This window comes from Strix uralensis, chromosome 3 (genome assembly GCF_047716275.1).
Source record: "Strix uralensis isolate ZFMK-TIS-50842 chromosome 3, bStrUra1, whole genome shotgun sequence".
Lineage (NCBI taxonomy): Eukaryota > Metazoa > Chordata > Aves > Strigiformes > Strigidae > Strix > Strix uralensis.
In genome coordinates, this window is record NC_133974.1 from 95,297,167 (window position 1) to 95,310,099 (window position 12,933).

Here is a 12,933-nt window from a genome sequence, read left to right on the forward strand (position 1 = left end):
TGTGGGACAGGGACATTACTTTCCACATATACAAGGTTAGTGGTCATAGCTTTCAGGTAGCCAAGAGCCCAAACCCTTGCAAAGGCTTTGTCTCTCGCCTGTGGGAACCTCCTGTGGCAAGCCATTGGGTACGCTGTTCCTGCAGAAAAGGATTATCGGGAAGGTTATGAAAACAGACACTGAGCTTTTCCAAAATGCAGTGTTGCCCTCAAAATATAGTAAATTGCATTAATAATGCTCAACGGTCATAGGAGCACAATAACCCCTGTGTTGCAGTATAACTGCAAGGTAGCCTCTCCTTAATATGTTTGGTCTGGCCTAGAGGTAAAGAAACAAGAGAAGTTACAAAGTCCTGCGTTTTAAATAGCATTTGCAGTTCTTCAGCTACAGAAAAACAGGTGTTTGCCTCAACAAACAAAATTCTTAAGTTGAACAAAGCTTCCTCGACTCAGCACATTGTATTTTTCAAACTGAAAGGACCCCAGCTCCTTTCAAATTTGGACAGCGTCATTTTAATGCTTCGCTTGGTTATTTTCAAACTGATCTCTTATTACATTAAAACTGATTAGTATTATTTTAGTATTAATAAAAACTGGATAAATGTAACAAAAATCCAGTAGACACAGGTTTTAGAGACAACTTTCATCAATATTTCCCCGCCAAACGATTTGAATGTATGGGACAAATACCCTTCCATCTCTAGGAAAATTACCTTTTACTACAGTGATTTAAGTCAACAGGATTTGTTCAGTCTTCTGAAATTTGATAACAGCTTCTTAATGGACACAATGAAAACATGCCTGTTCAGAATTTACTTTTTTTTGCCCCCCCCAGCATTCATGTAGATAACACTAATGTATGATATCATCATACCTAAAGAGTTACCTTTGATTACTTCTGGAAAGCAGAATTATTCTAAAGTAATACCTCTGCTTCCAAAGTGATATATGTCACCCTCACAGCCCTGATAAGGCTTTTCAACACAGACATAAGCCTATTAAGCTCTTGCGAAAGCAGCTGGCTCTCTGCTGCGCACAGGTGCTGGGAGTCCTCTTGGGAGCAGAAGTCCTACCTGGAAAACTTAATTACTATGCCTGGTGCAGAAACAATAGAAAACAGTAGAGATCTGCTTGTTGAAGTAGGTGCACCCTGCTAAGGCTGGTGGTGCTATCCAGGTGGAAGAGCTTTCTTTCCCTTTATTTAAAGGTTTCTGTTCTCTGGCCTGAAGGAAGCTGGAGGATATTTTGCTCAGTTGCCTGGTGTTTTTGTGGGTTTATTGAAAGCAGATGTAACATGCACGGTCTTCAGGTGCCAGGAGGTAAGGCCAGCCTGTAGGCACTAGCAGATGGGAGCAGGTGTTGGGCTTCAAGTAAAACATTCCTGTGAGGTGTCGCCAGCTTTGGGCAGGGTCCTCTCTCAGCCTTTCAGGGGAGTCAAACCACATGAAGTAGTTAGTAACAATCAACTGTCAGTCTTCCTAGTCACGTTTCTCAGCAGTCTGGTATTGCAGATGCTCTCTGGTTGATGTCTGCAAGGACGTGTGATAACTGCAAGTAACAGAAATGTAGTTTTTTGCAGAAGTTTCTTATATCTATGTGTAATTTGTCTTAGCACACACACATCAAAAAATACAGATTCAGGCAAAATAAGCAGGCTTCTCCCTGTCTCATTATCTTCATCCCTTTGAGGCAAACATTAGGTATGGGTTAAAATCTCTAAATCCAGGGGATCACTGATTTCTTTAAAAATCACAGAGCCTTTCATTGTTCTAGGTGACACTGCTGTGGCCGAACATGCTTTTTCAATTAGATCTTTATTCTTCATTCCTTCTCACTGTTCCCTAAGTCTTCAACAACATCTGTAGCAGACATATTCTACAGGAACAGAGTATTTAAAATATTTTACTAGGATAGTAAAAAAATTAATCTCAATGAGCAACATAAAAAACATCACTGTAGGCAGACATTAGGGGTTTCAACTAACTTGGGGTGTTTGAGGATCATCTCATTTAACAGCCCAAAATGAATGGTTTTTCTCTCCTCTTTGGGAGTAAATTTTTTTTTCCTTCAATCTTTGTTTCCTCTCACTTCAGAAAAGTTGAAGGAAATATCTTTTCACTCTTCAGTCAACCAAACCACCATGGCAAATTCTTTCTGCCTGGAGTTAGCTATTGAGATGTAACTGCTGTCCTGGCAATTCACACGCTGAGGAATTTCATGATCTCACAACATCAATGCTCTGACAACTTACATTCTTAAAGCATCAGCCTGATGCTGTGTTTTATTTGAAATTAATATACATCATTAATATTTCAGCTATTAACTTCTTTATATTCCAGTTGCATCTAACAGACCAATGCGAAATATTTTCCTCACTTCGCTTTTGAGCTTTCCTTCTAAATCCGTTAGGTTCTGTATGCTTTCTCCTTCCACATTCTGGTGTATAATCTCACCAAATATACGTGATTTAGGGAAGCTTTTACTAGTCAGTGCAAAGTGAATAAATAAGGACAATATCATGAATACAGTACAAAGCAGATTCAGAGCTTTCTTTTGCTAGAAAATAAGTATTCTAAATCCTCCAGATTTACACATCACACTACTGCGAGGACTGACCTGTGCCCCGACTTCAATTTAGAAACCAAGCTCTGATCTGACGTGCAGCTCTGTCAATTCATGTTATGAATGGGTAATTGCATTTACTGTTTTTAAAAACTAATAAAACTTGGACGTCAAGAACAGCATGAAGGCCACCAAGATGCCCAAGCCTGGACAAAGAGTGAAAAAAAGAAAAAAAAAAAAAAAGTTGAAAAGCTGGGCGACAGGATCGCAAAGGCACTTGTCGGCTTTTTTTTTTTGCTTTTTTCCTCCCCGAAACAGCCCTTCGCGCTGACGACACCAGCAGCCCGCCCGCCCTGCGCTCCGCCGAGCCGCGACCCGCGGAGCCCCAGCCCCGCCGGGCGGCGCGGGGCCGCACCGCACCGCACCGCACCTGGGCCGGCCCCGGCCCCGTCCCCGCCTCCGCCGCCGCTACAAAAGCGGCCGCCGGAGCCCCGCTGCGCTGCCGTCCCCCGCCGCGGAGCCTTCGCGGGGAGCGGGAGCCTCGCCGGGCCTCCGCGCATGGGGGCGCCGCACTGGACATGCCCTTCTCCCCGCTCGGCTTCGCTCTCCTGCTGCTGGCGGCCGCGGGAAGGTCCCTCCCCGTGAGGCGGGTGAGTGCCGTGGCGGTGCCGGCGCAACTTGCGCGGCCGCGCTCGGCGGCTGGTGCTGTGCGGGCGCTTGGCCCAGCGCGGTGGGTCCTCCCGCGGCCCCCGCCAGCGCTGGGGCGGCCGCCGCTCTCCGCCGCGGTTTTCCGCGGAGCGGGACGCGGCCGCGGGGGAGCTGCGGGACGCGGCTGCTGGTGCCCGGGCGCGCCTCGAGGACAAGTTCGAAGTTAAAAGCGTGACTTCTTGGGTGCCCGCGCCAATGCGCGCAGCAGGAGAAGGGGCCGCAGGGTCGGTGCACGGAGGCGTCCCACGCGTGGGCCCCTGGGCGGCTCGTGCGCCCCGCGGAGTGGGGGGGGGGGGGGAGTTGCGTGGGGGGAGTTTGGGTTGGGGGGAAGGAGCGGAGACCCTGCTGCGGGGACATTGCCCTCGGGGTAACGCTACCCCCACCCCCCCGGGAAGTGTTGGGCTCGTCTGTAATGTCCAAAAAATGTAGCGTCGTGGGAAAACCAGAGCGGGGAGTGGCGGCGGAGCGCCGAAGGGGCTGGGGGGGCACCGGGGGACCTGTCCTGGGACGGATGTAGCGGGGGGCGGCGAGCAGGAGCTGCCGAGCGCTGCCGGCCCGAGACGCCGGGCGGGTTCCTTCGGCAGCGCCCCCGTGGAACACTCGAGGCCGTGGGGGTTCTGCTTTTCGCGGGACCCGTGGGCGCGGCAGAGCTGCCGAGCTCCGTCGCGGAAGAGCCCGGAGCTGCGCAGTGTGGCGAAGCAAAGTGTCATTCGGTTTGGGGGGGGGGGGGGGGTGTATGTTTGTTTTTCCTTGCTGCGGACATCGGGCCCGTAAAGGAGCAACAGGCACGAGTTGCGTCAAGGAAGATTTCAGTCAGGAAAATCTCTTCATCGTGAAGATGATCAAGTGAAAGGGGGGCCCGGGGGGGCTGAGGAGCTGCCGTCCGTGGAGGTGTGAGGCACTGGGCAGGGTGAGCTTGTACCGCTGAGCAAACTCATGATGGGGCTGCCAGAGGCAGAGGGTCGCAGTGAAGGACCTTTCCTAGCAAAGGGGTCCCCCTTCAGCTGGAGGCAGAACGAGGGGAGGTGAGAAGAAAGAAGCTTCTCTGGTCTCTCAGCACTATGGTTGCCCTTTGACTTCAGTCTTGCAATAAGCCGAGTACTTTTATAGCCTCTTCTGACACTAGAGGGTCTTATCTGACAACTTGTCTAGAGCAGCGATTGTGCTTGTTGTATGCTGAGGAAATGAACAAAATGCTCGATCCTGAGTATACAAAAGCATGGGACTTGTGCTGTCGGGAGTCTTGTCTCGGGTTCAGCTCACAATAGTGTTAAAGGTAGTGTTTAAAGTCAGTTGAAAATAGCACTGCTTAGGCAGGAGTGGATAGTAAAATCTAGGTGATAACTATCAGCTGGTTTAAATGGGCAAGACAGGTGTGAGAGAAGTTAGAATGATTTGATACGGAATTGGGGGAGGAAGTATTTTGTTGGTACTCTGACCTTCCTCCTCTCTCTCTCCCCAACCCCTCAAACAGGTGAAAAGGGGAAAGGGAGAAAAAGCTGAGAATGTACATAGAAGGAAGAAGAGTAAGTCCAGAGTTTTTATTTGAGATGGTGCTGCTTACGTTGCCATCATTTTAAATGCAGGGTGACTGGAAATTGCTTAATAAGTGTCTAGATCTTCTTTACTGCATTGAGGGCAGTAAAATGACCAAGAGCTGGTAGCACATGGCTGCATTGCAGAATCTTATTACTAATGACAAGCCCGTGTCCTTTCCCTGCTTGGCCTTGAGCAGCAATGTCCTGCTGCTGACATACAGCTGACTCCCAACCATCCAGTTCTCTCTCTGATTTGGATTTCAGATCCCAATTTTCTATGTAGTACTTATGCTCAAAGGTTTGATAAGATGATCTTGAAGCAAGTAGTTTAAAAGTCAGTGAAGGGCAGACAGGAGCTGTGCCACAGTTCTTAACTGGGGGCTCTGTTCTTCAAACTACCCTGGTGCTCTTGTTCCTCAGGCTAAAACGTGGTTAATGCAGGCTCCTGGGTGGAGTTACAAGCCATTGAATTCAGTGTAAAGGTTACAGACCTTTTGCTTTCCTCAGCTCTTATTTCTGAATTGCTCTTGTGTGCAAATAGAAAAGTACTCACATCAAGTCAACATTAATTAGAGTGTAAGGGGTATTTAGGTATGTGTATGTTATTGGCTCTCTCAATTACTATTGTGTTATTCTGGCTTATTTAGATACAGTGGCTAGCCTGTTCTCCAAGCCAACAGTCAGCATGGTGTTAGGGGTACATACAGTCACTGCTACTTGCTCACCCTTCTGAAGCCTGCCATAGCTGCTTCTAACCTAGATACTGTGGGTATCTAGGATCAGGTATTTGTCTCTGAGAGTGCTAGCTTTGAATTCTAGTAAGCCCGGATGAAAAGACATAATGTGAGGGGATGTTTTCAAACGCCTCATTAGTCTGCTGTGCTCTGCCCTTGACAGCACAGAGGTCCCTGTGTGTTTGAACGTCCCAGCGCAGGTTTGCAGGACCATACCCATTTTGACTTCTTGTCTTCTGTTGCGTGCCCCAACACTGAGAGAACTGGGCTAAGGCTCCTGACTACCACTGTCCTGTAGATTTGTGTTCTTTAGAAGTCATTAGGGTGGGAAAATGGCTGTAGAGCTTGGCTGAAAAACAAAGAGAAAAGTGACCTGGAAACTAGTGACTCCATGCAGAAGCAAGGATGGGGGGGTTGGACTGCATCTTGATTAGCTGGGTGTTCATATGGGCAAAAATTCCTCCACACTTAGGTTGGCTGGACATCGCTCTTTTTCCTTCTCTGTTTTCTGCTCCCAAAAGCTTGCATAGAGCTGGTTTTCTTGTTGTCTTCACTCTGAAGATCAAAATGTGCTACACCAGTCTCAGCAGCATGTACTGACCATGGTATAGAAAGCAGTGGAGTAAAGGGTGAACAGGCAAGGTCTGACATTGTGCCACCTTGCTGTAGTTATTATCAAAGGGTACTTGGCAGGCTTCTCTCCCAGGAATATGGCCAGGTTCTTAAAAACTTAATATTTGTAGGCCACTTAAATTCATGACTATATTATATTGATGTAAAACTTTGAATTACTTAATAGTACAATCTAAATTAATACAGATTAAATTGCTGTCACAAATGACTAAAACATTTATTAACAAAATAATGTGGGTTATTTTTGTTTTGTTTTTTTTTTTTTTAGAAGCAACCCTAATCTAACCCCCAGCAGTGCTACAGGCTTGGGGAGGAGTGGCTGGAGAGCTGCCAGTCAGAGAGGGACCTGGGGGTGTTGATTGACAGCTGGCTGAACATGAGCCAGCAGTGTGCCCAGGTGGCCAAGAAGGCCAATGGTATCCTGGCTTGTATCAGAAATAGCATGGCCAGCAGGGACAGGGAAGTGATCTTACCCCTGTACTCGGCACTGGTGAGGCCGCACCTCGATGACTGTGTTCAGTTTTGGGCCCCTCACTACAAAAAGGACATTGAATCACTCGAGCATGTCCAGAGAAGGGCAACGAAGCTGGTGAAGGGTCTGGAGCACATGTCGTACGAGGAGCAGCTGAGGGAACTGGGGGGAACTGGGGCTGTTTAGTCTGGAGAAGAGGAGGCTGAGGGGAGACCTCATTGCCCTCTACAACTACCTGAAAGGAGGTTGCAGAGAGCTGGGGATGAGTCTCTTTAACCAAGTAATAAGTGATAGGACAAGAGGGAATGGCCTCCAGTTGTGCCAGGGAAGGTTTAGACTGGATATTAGGAAGCGTTTCTTTACAGAACAGGTTGTTAGGTGTTAGAATGGGCTGCCCAGGGAGGTGGTGGAGTCCCCATCCCTGGAGGTGTTTAAGAGGTGGGTTGACATAGCACTTGGGGATACGGTGTAGTTGGGATCTGTCAGTGCTAGGTTAACGGTTGGACTGGATGATCTTCAAGGTCTTTTCCAACCTAGACGATTCTGTGATTCTGTAATTTTCTGGAAACTTTATAAAGCTAGTGACAGTATATGTGCTATACAGCTGGGTGGCCTAACACAGCAAATCTGATTATACAAGCTAAAAAGAAGATACCTATTTACTTGTTACAATATCCCAAACCTAACTGTATGGGGGGGGCAGGGAGAACATTTCAGACTTAAAGAGCCTAGGATATCAGATCTCCAAGGGCCAAAGGAAAGGGCTGTATTTCACACAGCAGAACAATGGCTTGGCCCTTGGCATTGTTTTAAAGCTCTGGTGTCTGGTCCAGGCAAGTTTAAGTTAGTGAAACAGTTGTCAAATCTTTCTACCTTCCCCATATTTCTAGTTGCATTACTGCATACGTTTCCCCCCACCCCCAACTAGGCAGCAGTCTGAAAGGCTGGACAAAAGTATTTGCGATAAAGTGTACGCAGATACAGCTGTGCATGGAAGGATGTGTTTCATGGCTGTACCAGCAGTGAAGCACGTGTAGCTTTCTTCTGCAAGAAGAAAAAGTCATATTCTCAAACTGACAGAAGTGATAGAGCTTTGCAAAACTAAAAACTCTGCCCTCCAAAAGTTGTAGCTCTGTAGCTGCAATAAAGTTCAGTGAAACTGGTCCTGATAGACAAAGCATAAACAGTTGTCTGTCATATCCTGTTTCTATTAGCCTGTCAAACTAAATTTAGCTTTAATTTGCTGTGTTGATTGATCTCCAGTTACATGAGAGGACAAACCAGGAGGAACTGTTATCTCTGAAATCACAGGGCCTTTGCTAGTTTATAGCTTGGAGAAGTCCTTTGGTAAACTGATTGTTTCCTTCTGCAATGCTGTAGTGAAATGAAAGCTATTATGTTTGCATTCGGCTTCTTTCATTTAAAGCTTTTGTATTTCTTTCTCTGTGGTAAACCAGTGCATGTACTGCTGCCAAGGCTGTCTGCTCAAGTTTCCTTGGCGCAGTGCATCAGTTCTATTAGTTTGTGTCTTAACAAAAGTAAGTTTACGCAATAGCAGATATGTCTTTGCTATGGAAAAAAGTTGTCTGCTCAGTAGATAAGAGACATTCTATTTAAGCCCTACAGTGTTGTTTCCTTGTGAGGCTGAATTAAAACATCGAACAGGAGCTCCTTTAATTAAATCAAGTCTTCCTAACGTAGCTACCCAAGAAAAGACCAAGTTTAATGCTTGCATCCAATGCTTCCCATTGGAAAAGGGCTAGGATAAGCAGTATCTAGAGATCTCTAGCTTGCCAAAGAGAAGGCAACCCTTTCAAATGTCTTAGTTTTATAGAAAATGCAGCAAATTTGAACCTATGGTTGGTAAATATAGGTTTGCTGCTGGTGTCTGAATGCTGATCTTTGATGCTTCTTTTTGTTCAGTATTGGAAACTGGTATTTATAAATTGCAGCCACACTGGCCTATGGTCTGCTGCATTTCAGCGATCCTTCGATGTGAATGTGGAGGAGATTATGAAATGTGTGTTGATCTTTACAGGCAGGTGAATCTTCAGGCAAAGTTGCAGCAGCATCATCTGTGGTTCGTAAGCATAAGCATGGGAAGTCCACCTCTTCCACTGCTGAAGGAAAGTAGATGACTCTACTCCTACTGCCATGAATGTGGACCCATGCAAAGAAACTCCCTGCAGTTTTATCAGGACTCCAGACAGTGTTCCTGGGATAGAGTGTGGCAGATCTTTGTGAAGGAACATGAGTGGATTTTCACCAGTTATCTTACCCTTAATCTTTGTAGTCTTCTTAAAGAAACAAGCAACAACCCCTGCCCTCTGATGTACGTGAATGAATTGATACGGCTTGCTAAGTGCAGATGTGATAGCATAAGAATTTCTTTCCCAAATGCTTACATGGAAACCTTGTGAGCAACCCCCGCCCCAGGTTCAAGTGTGGCTTCTTACTAGTCTTACAAGTACTGCAGCTATGTATAGAATAGACACAGGCTTAATTTAATTGAACGAACAATTTAAAAAATGATAACTGGGTAGAGGAAACTGTAGTTTACACATGTGGAAAAGAACAGTTTCTTCAGCTGGTCATTTCACTGAATGTACTTTATTTCTGTTTCACTATAATTGATTGTTAATGGATTGCTGTCTTAGTGGAGTCTGGTATTGACTGCTATTCTGCTTGCAATTGACTGCATTTCATTGTTAGTTTGCCCTCTCACCATCTTCTTCCTGAATTGTTTTATGCTGGTGTTCCCAATTGCCATATTTTTCCATCTTGTACTCTTCTGTCCATTGAGCTAATCTGCATTCTCCTATTGGTTCTTGCCTTGTCTCACTTACGCATGTGCCCTGCCACTCTCCCAGTGCTTCTCTGATGGTGTCAGGACAATTTTTGAAACTTGCATTCTTGTCTTGATGTGTAGTTTTAGTTGTTGATGGCTGCTGCCCTTTTCCTTGCTCTGTTGCTACTTCTGTGTACTTTTTCTGCTGCACTATGGGAGAAGTTCAGGGAAGTGAACCTGCTTTCTGATTGTGCCTTGGAAGTAGCTAAAAAGTCAAGATCTGTGTGGAAGAACGTTCTGTAAATGTTAGACTATGAACTCCTTGAGCATGATGGAGAAGCTTCTGGCTCCTTTGGTGTCCTGCCTTCTTCACTACCTCCTGTTTCCTTAAAGGACAAGTGAACATGAGTTAGCTTGCCATCTAAATTTTGTTATACTTGAGGCATTTTGTCTGCAGACCCACTCCTGCCTCTTACTGTTGTTCAGACTGATTTTTCCCCTGCCCCTCTGTAAAACTGCAGTTCTACCTCCACTGCCCCCTGAAGTCGTTTCTTGCCAATTTGTTATGCTTAATGTCCTGAGGACAAACAGGAGGAGTGTGTGTATGGACATATCTGCATAGGACAATCTCTGAAATCTTGCTCTCTTTAAGACCTGCGTTTCTGACTAGGACATTTTGGCAACCCCTCTGACATCTGCAGTTCTGGAGCTACTCAGCACATCAGTCTGAAAACCGAGCCACACTGAAAGGCTTAGCATGAGGTAAACCAAAACACTTCTGTGACCAGCCTAAAGGAAAAGCTGGAGGGAAGACAGCAACAGTGCTCTTCTATATATCCTCCTCTAAATGGGAAGAATGGTGGCCACCGAGAGTTTTGCATTGACTACATCTCTGGTGCTTGACAGAAGCTTACAGAACAGTCAGTTCCTCCTACACCAGAGCATGTTTTTGTGGCACAATGAGTAGTTTAGACTGTGACTTGTGCCTACGTGTGGACAAGCCAAACACAGACAAGAAGCTCAGCTACCAGAGGAGCTGCCTCCTGAGTGCTCTGGCTCTGTTAATAATGGGTATTTCTCTGGTGCTTTGAAAGTTGGTCCAGCTACCTGTGGACATGTCTTACGTGTTGAAGCAAGTTGAGGAATGGCAGCTGATGCCATAACCAAGCTTTACCATGCTGTCTGCTGAGCTCTGATAATCAAGGGAGATGTACAGAATTCCTTCCAAAGGAGTGTGTGGATTGCACCTCATAAAATCAGTCTTGGGATATTTCAGGATATGTAGCATCAATCTTCCTTTTCCTCTGAATTCTGCTATCATCAAACTTCTGTGTGTTTCTTTCCCATAAGAAACAACTGTCTTTATTCCTCCATTTGCTAATATTCCTGCTCCCTTTCTGCTTTATAGATATCAGCACTGCTCATGGTATTGCCCAACATCTGGATGCTATATTCATCCTTGTCTATTGTTTCATTCTGAAAACTGAAAAATTTTTTTTTGCTCAAAGCATATTCCAATTATTTCATTGCAGCTCAACACTTTGCAACCAAGTTGCAGAGAGTTTGTTTTTAATGTGAGCAGATTGAGTCAAACTTTACATTTGCTCATGTCTTTCATCAGTTCAGTCTTGGCATCTGGAAAAAGCTCTCATAAAATGAGTGTAATTTGACTGCATGACCATGTAGGGTGTGACAAGGGGGAATAAAGGAGAGATGGCAAGTAGATGACCTCTCAACTGCAGCAAGTGTGACTCAGGCCTCTAAGAGTCTCTTAGAGCAAATAAATCAGAGGATTGCCATGTTACATTGGTGGGTGTCAAAACCTGCCCCCACCTTCAAAAAAGCCAAAACTGAAAAACCACCCTAAACCAGAACTGAACTCCCATAGCATTGTAGAACATCTGGTTTTTTTTCTTTGAAGTTTGCTGACACTGTATAGGGCATTAGGAGGATAGTAGATGAGAGAGTCTGGTATGTCCCTGCAATTGCAGAGATCTCATCACCAAATATTTTGTTTTTTCAAGATGACATAGTCAGCTTTTAATGGAGAGAAGAAAGGACAAAGGGTCTGTGCTCAGTTGGATGGGGAGACTCTGTATTTAAGTTAGTGGTTAGATTTGAGGCCACGTATGCGCAAAGCCTACGAGAAAGTATTTGATGTGCATGTTAGCAGGAGCCTTGGCAGATGTGGCTAAAGATTGTATTCTATGCTGCAGTTAATCTCTAAAGCACCATCTCTGGGGAGGGGTTGGAGACTTTAGACTAGCTTTCTCTTGACTTTTGTCTTGCATCCTTCTGTAGTATTCGGCTCGCTCTTAGCTTTTTATAGAGTGGAAGATAAATCCTATGCACAGCATGCTGTAAGTGCTGTCAGCAACACAGCAGACTTTTGTTCCCTCCTGTAAAGGAAACTAACTCAGAACTACTGCAGGAAAGGTAACAGCAGAAGCCTTGTTCCCTTTGAAGGGCATTTCTGGTCCAGTTTTCTGATTCTGCAGGTGCCTGGTAGAAATTCTTAACTATGGGGTTGATGTAACTACTAAGCTGTGGTGTGAAAAAGTAGTAATTATTGCCTTTCAAACCTTCTGGGAGAGACTGACATGCCTGATATCTGTGGGCTTCTATCATAAGATTCATTCTCTGACATGCACAGACTCTTGGCAATACAGTAGCCTCTTCATAGATTTTCTTCAAGATGGAAATTGATAACTTTTGCTACTCTGACATGTCTAGAGTATGTACAGAAGCTATTGAAGAGTTTCTGTAAGGCATTTTGTCACAGAAAGGATTGGGTGTACAGAAGCGTTGAAAAGTATCAGGTGTCTTACTTTATGCTGAATTGGAGGTGGAAAACCAGGAAGGTTTTAAAAGACTTGGTTTATAAGTTAGAATGCTCTATTCAAGTTACTACTTTATGAAATGAATTCATGTACTTATCCCAATATGATCTTTGTGTTGTTCAGACTCAATGAGCCCTTTGGGATCTGGAATAGGGTGGCAGGGCAAGGTACTGTCTGGTTTGGGAAGTCCAGAAGCCTGTTGCCTCTATGGCTGACCATGACTCCTCTACAGACTGATCAGTGTGATGAGAAGTTTTGTACACAGAAATCCAAATCCTGCACCTTTTGGACAGGGTGAGAATCTAGGCATTGGTGCTTGAATTTTTCATTGTTTCAGTAGGTGAAACTGTGCAGGAAGTGAGAAGTTTGAGAGTAACACCAACGTCTAGGAAGGTAACAGCCTGCCTCATATGCCCTGCTGTCACTAGAGCTGTGGTGTTGTCTTGCATTTTGCATAGAAAGTAGGAGCAGTTGTTGGTTTCACTATTACTAACAAGGTAGGATGACCACATGTATATGTTGCTATAATTCATGCAGTAAGATGACCCCTTCCAAATACCTGTTTTGGGGAAGGAGTGGCAGTGATGAGCCGCCTTCTGCATGCACTTCACTTATGAAGTCTGTGTGTTTGGATACTCATGTGATAGATGCCTTGGAAA

The 12,933-nt window shown here is 45.3% G+C and overlaps 1 protein-coding gene across 1 annotated transcript in view; it reads left to right on the forward strand.

Moving 5' to 3' along the window:
- Positions 1-3,083: 3,083 nt before the first annotated feature.
- GLP1R (glucagon like peptide 1 receptor) overlaps positions 3,084-12,933 on the forward strand; it is an 87,960-nt gene continuing 78,110 nt past the window's right edge. The window contains exon 1 of the mRNA XM_074863485.1: positions 3,084-3,211. Coding sequence (XP_074719586.1) covers positions 3,140-3,211 — 72 coding nt within the window. The 5' untranslated portion in view covers positions 3,084-3,139. The remainder of the gene's footprint in view (positions 3,212-12,933) is intronic.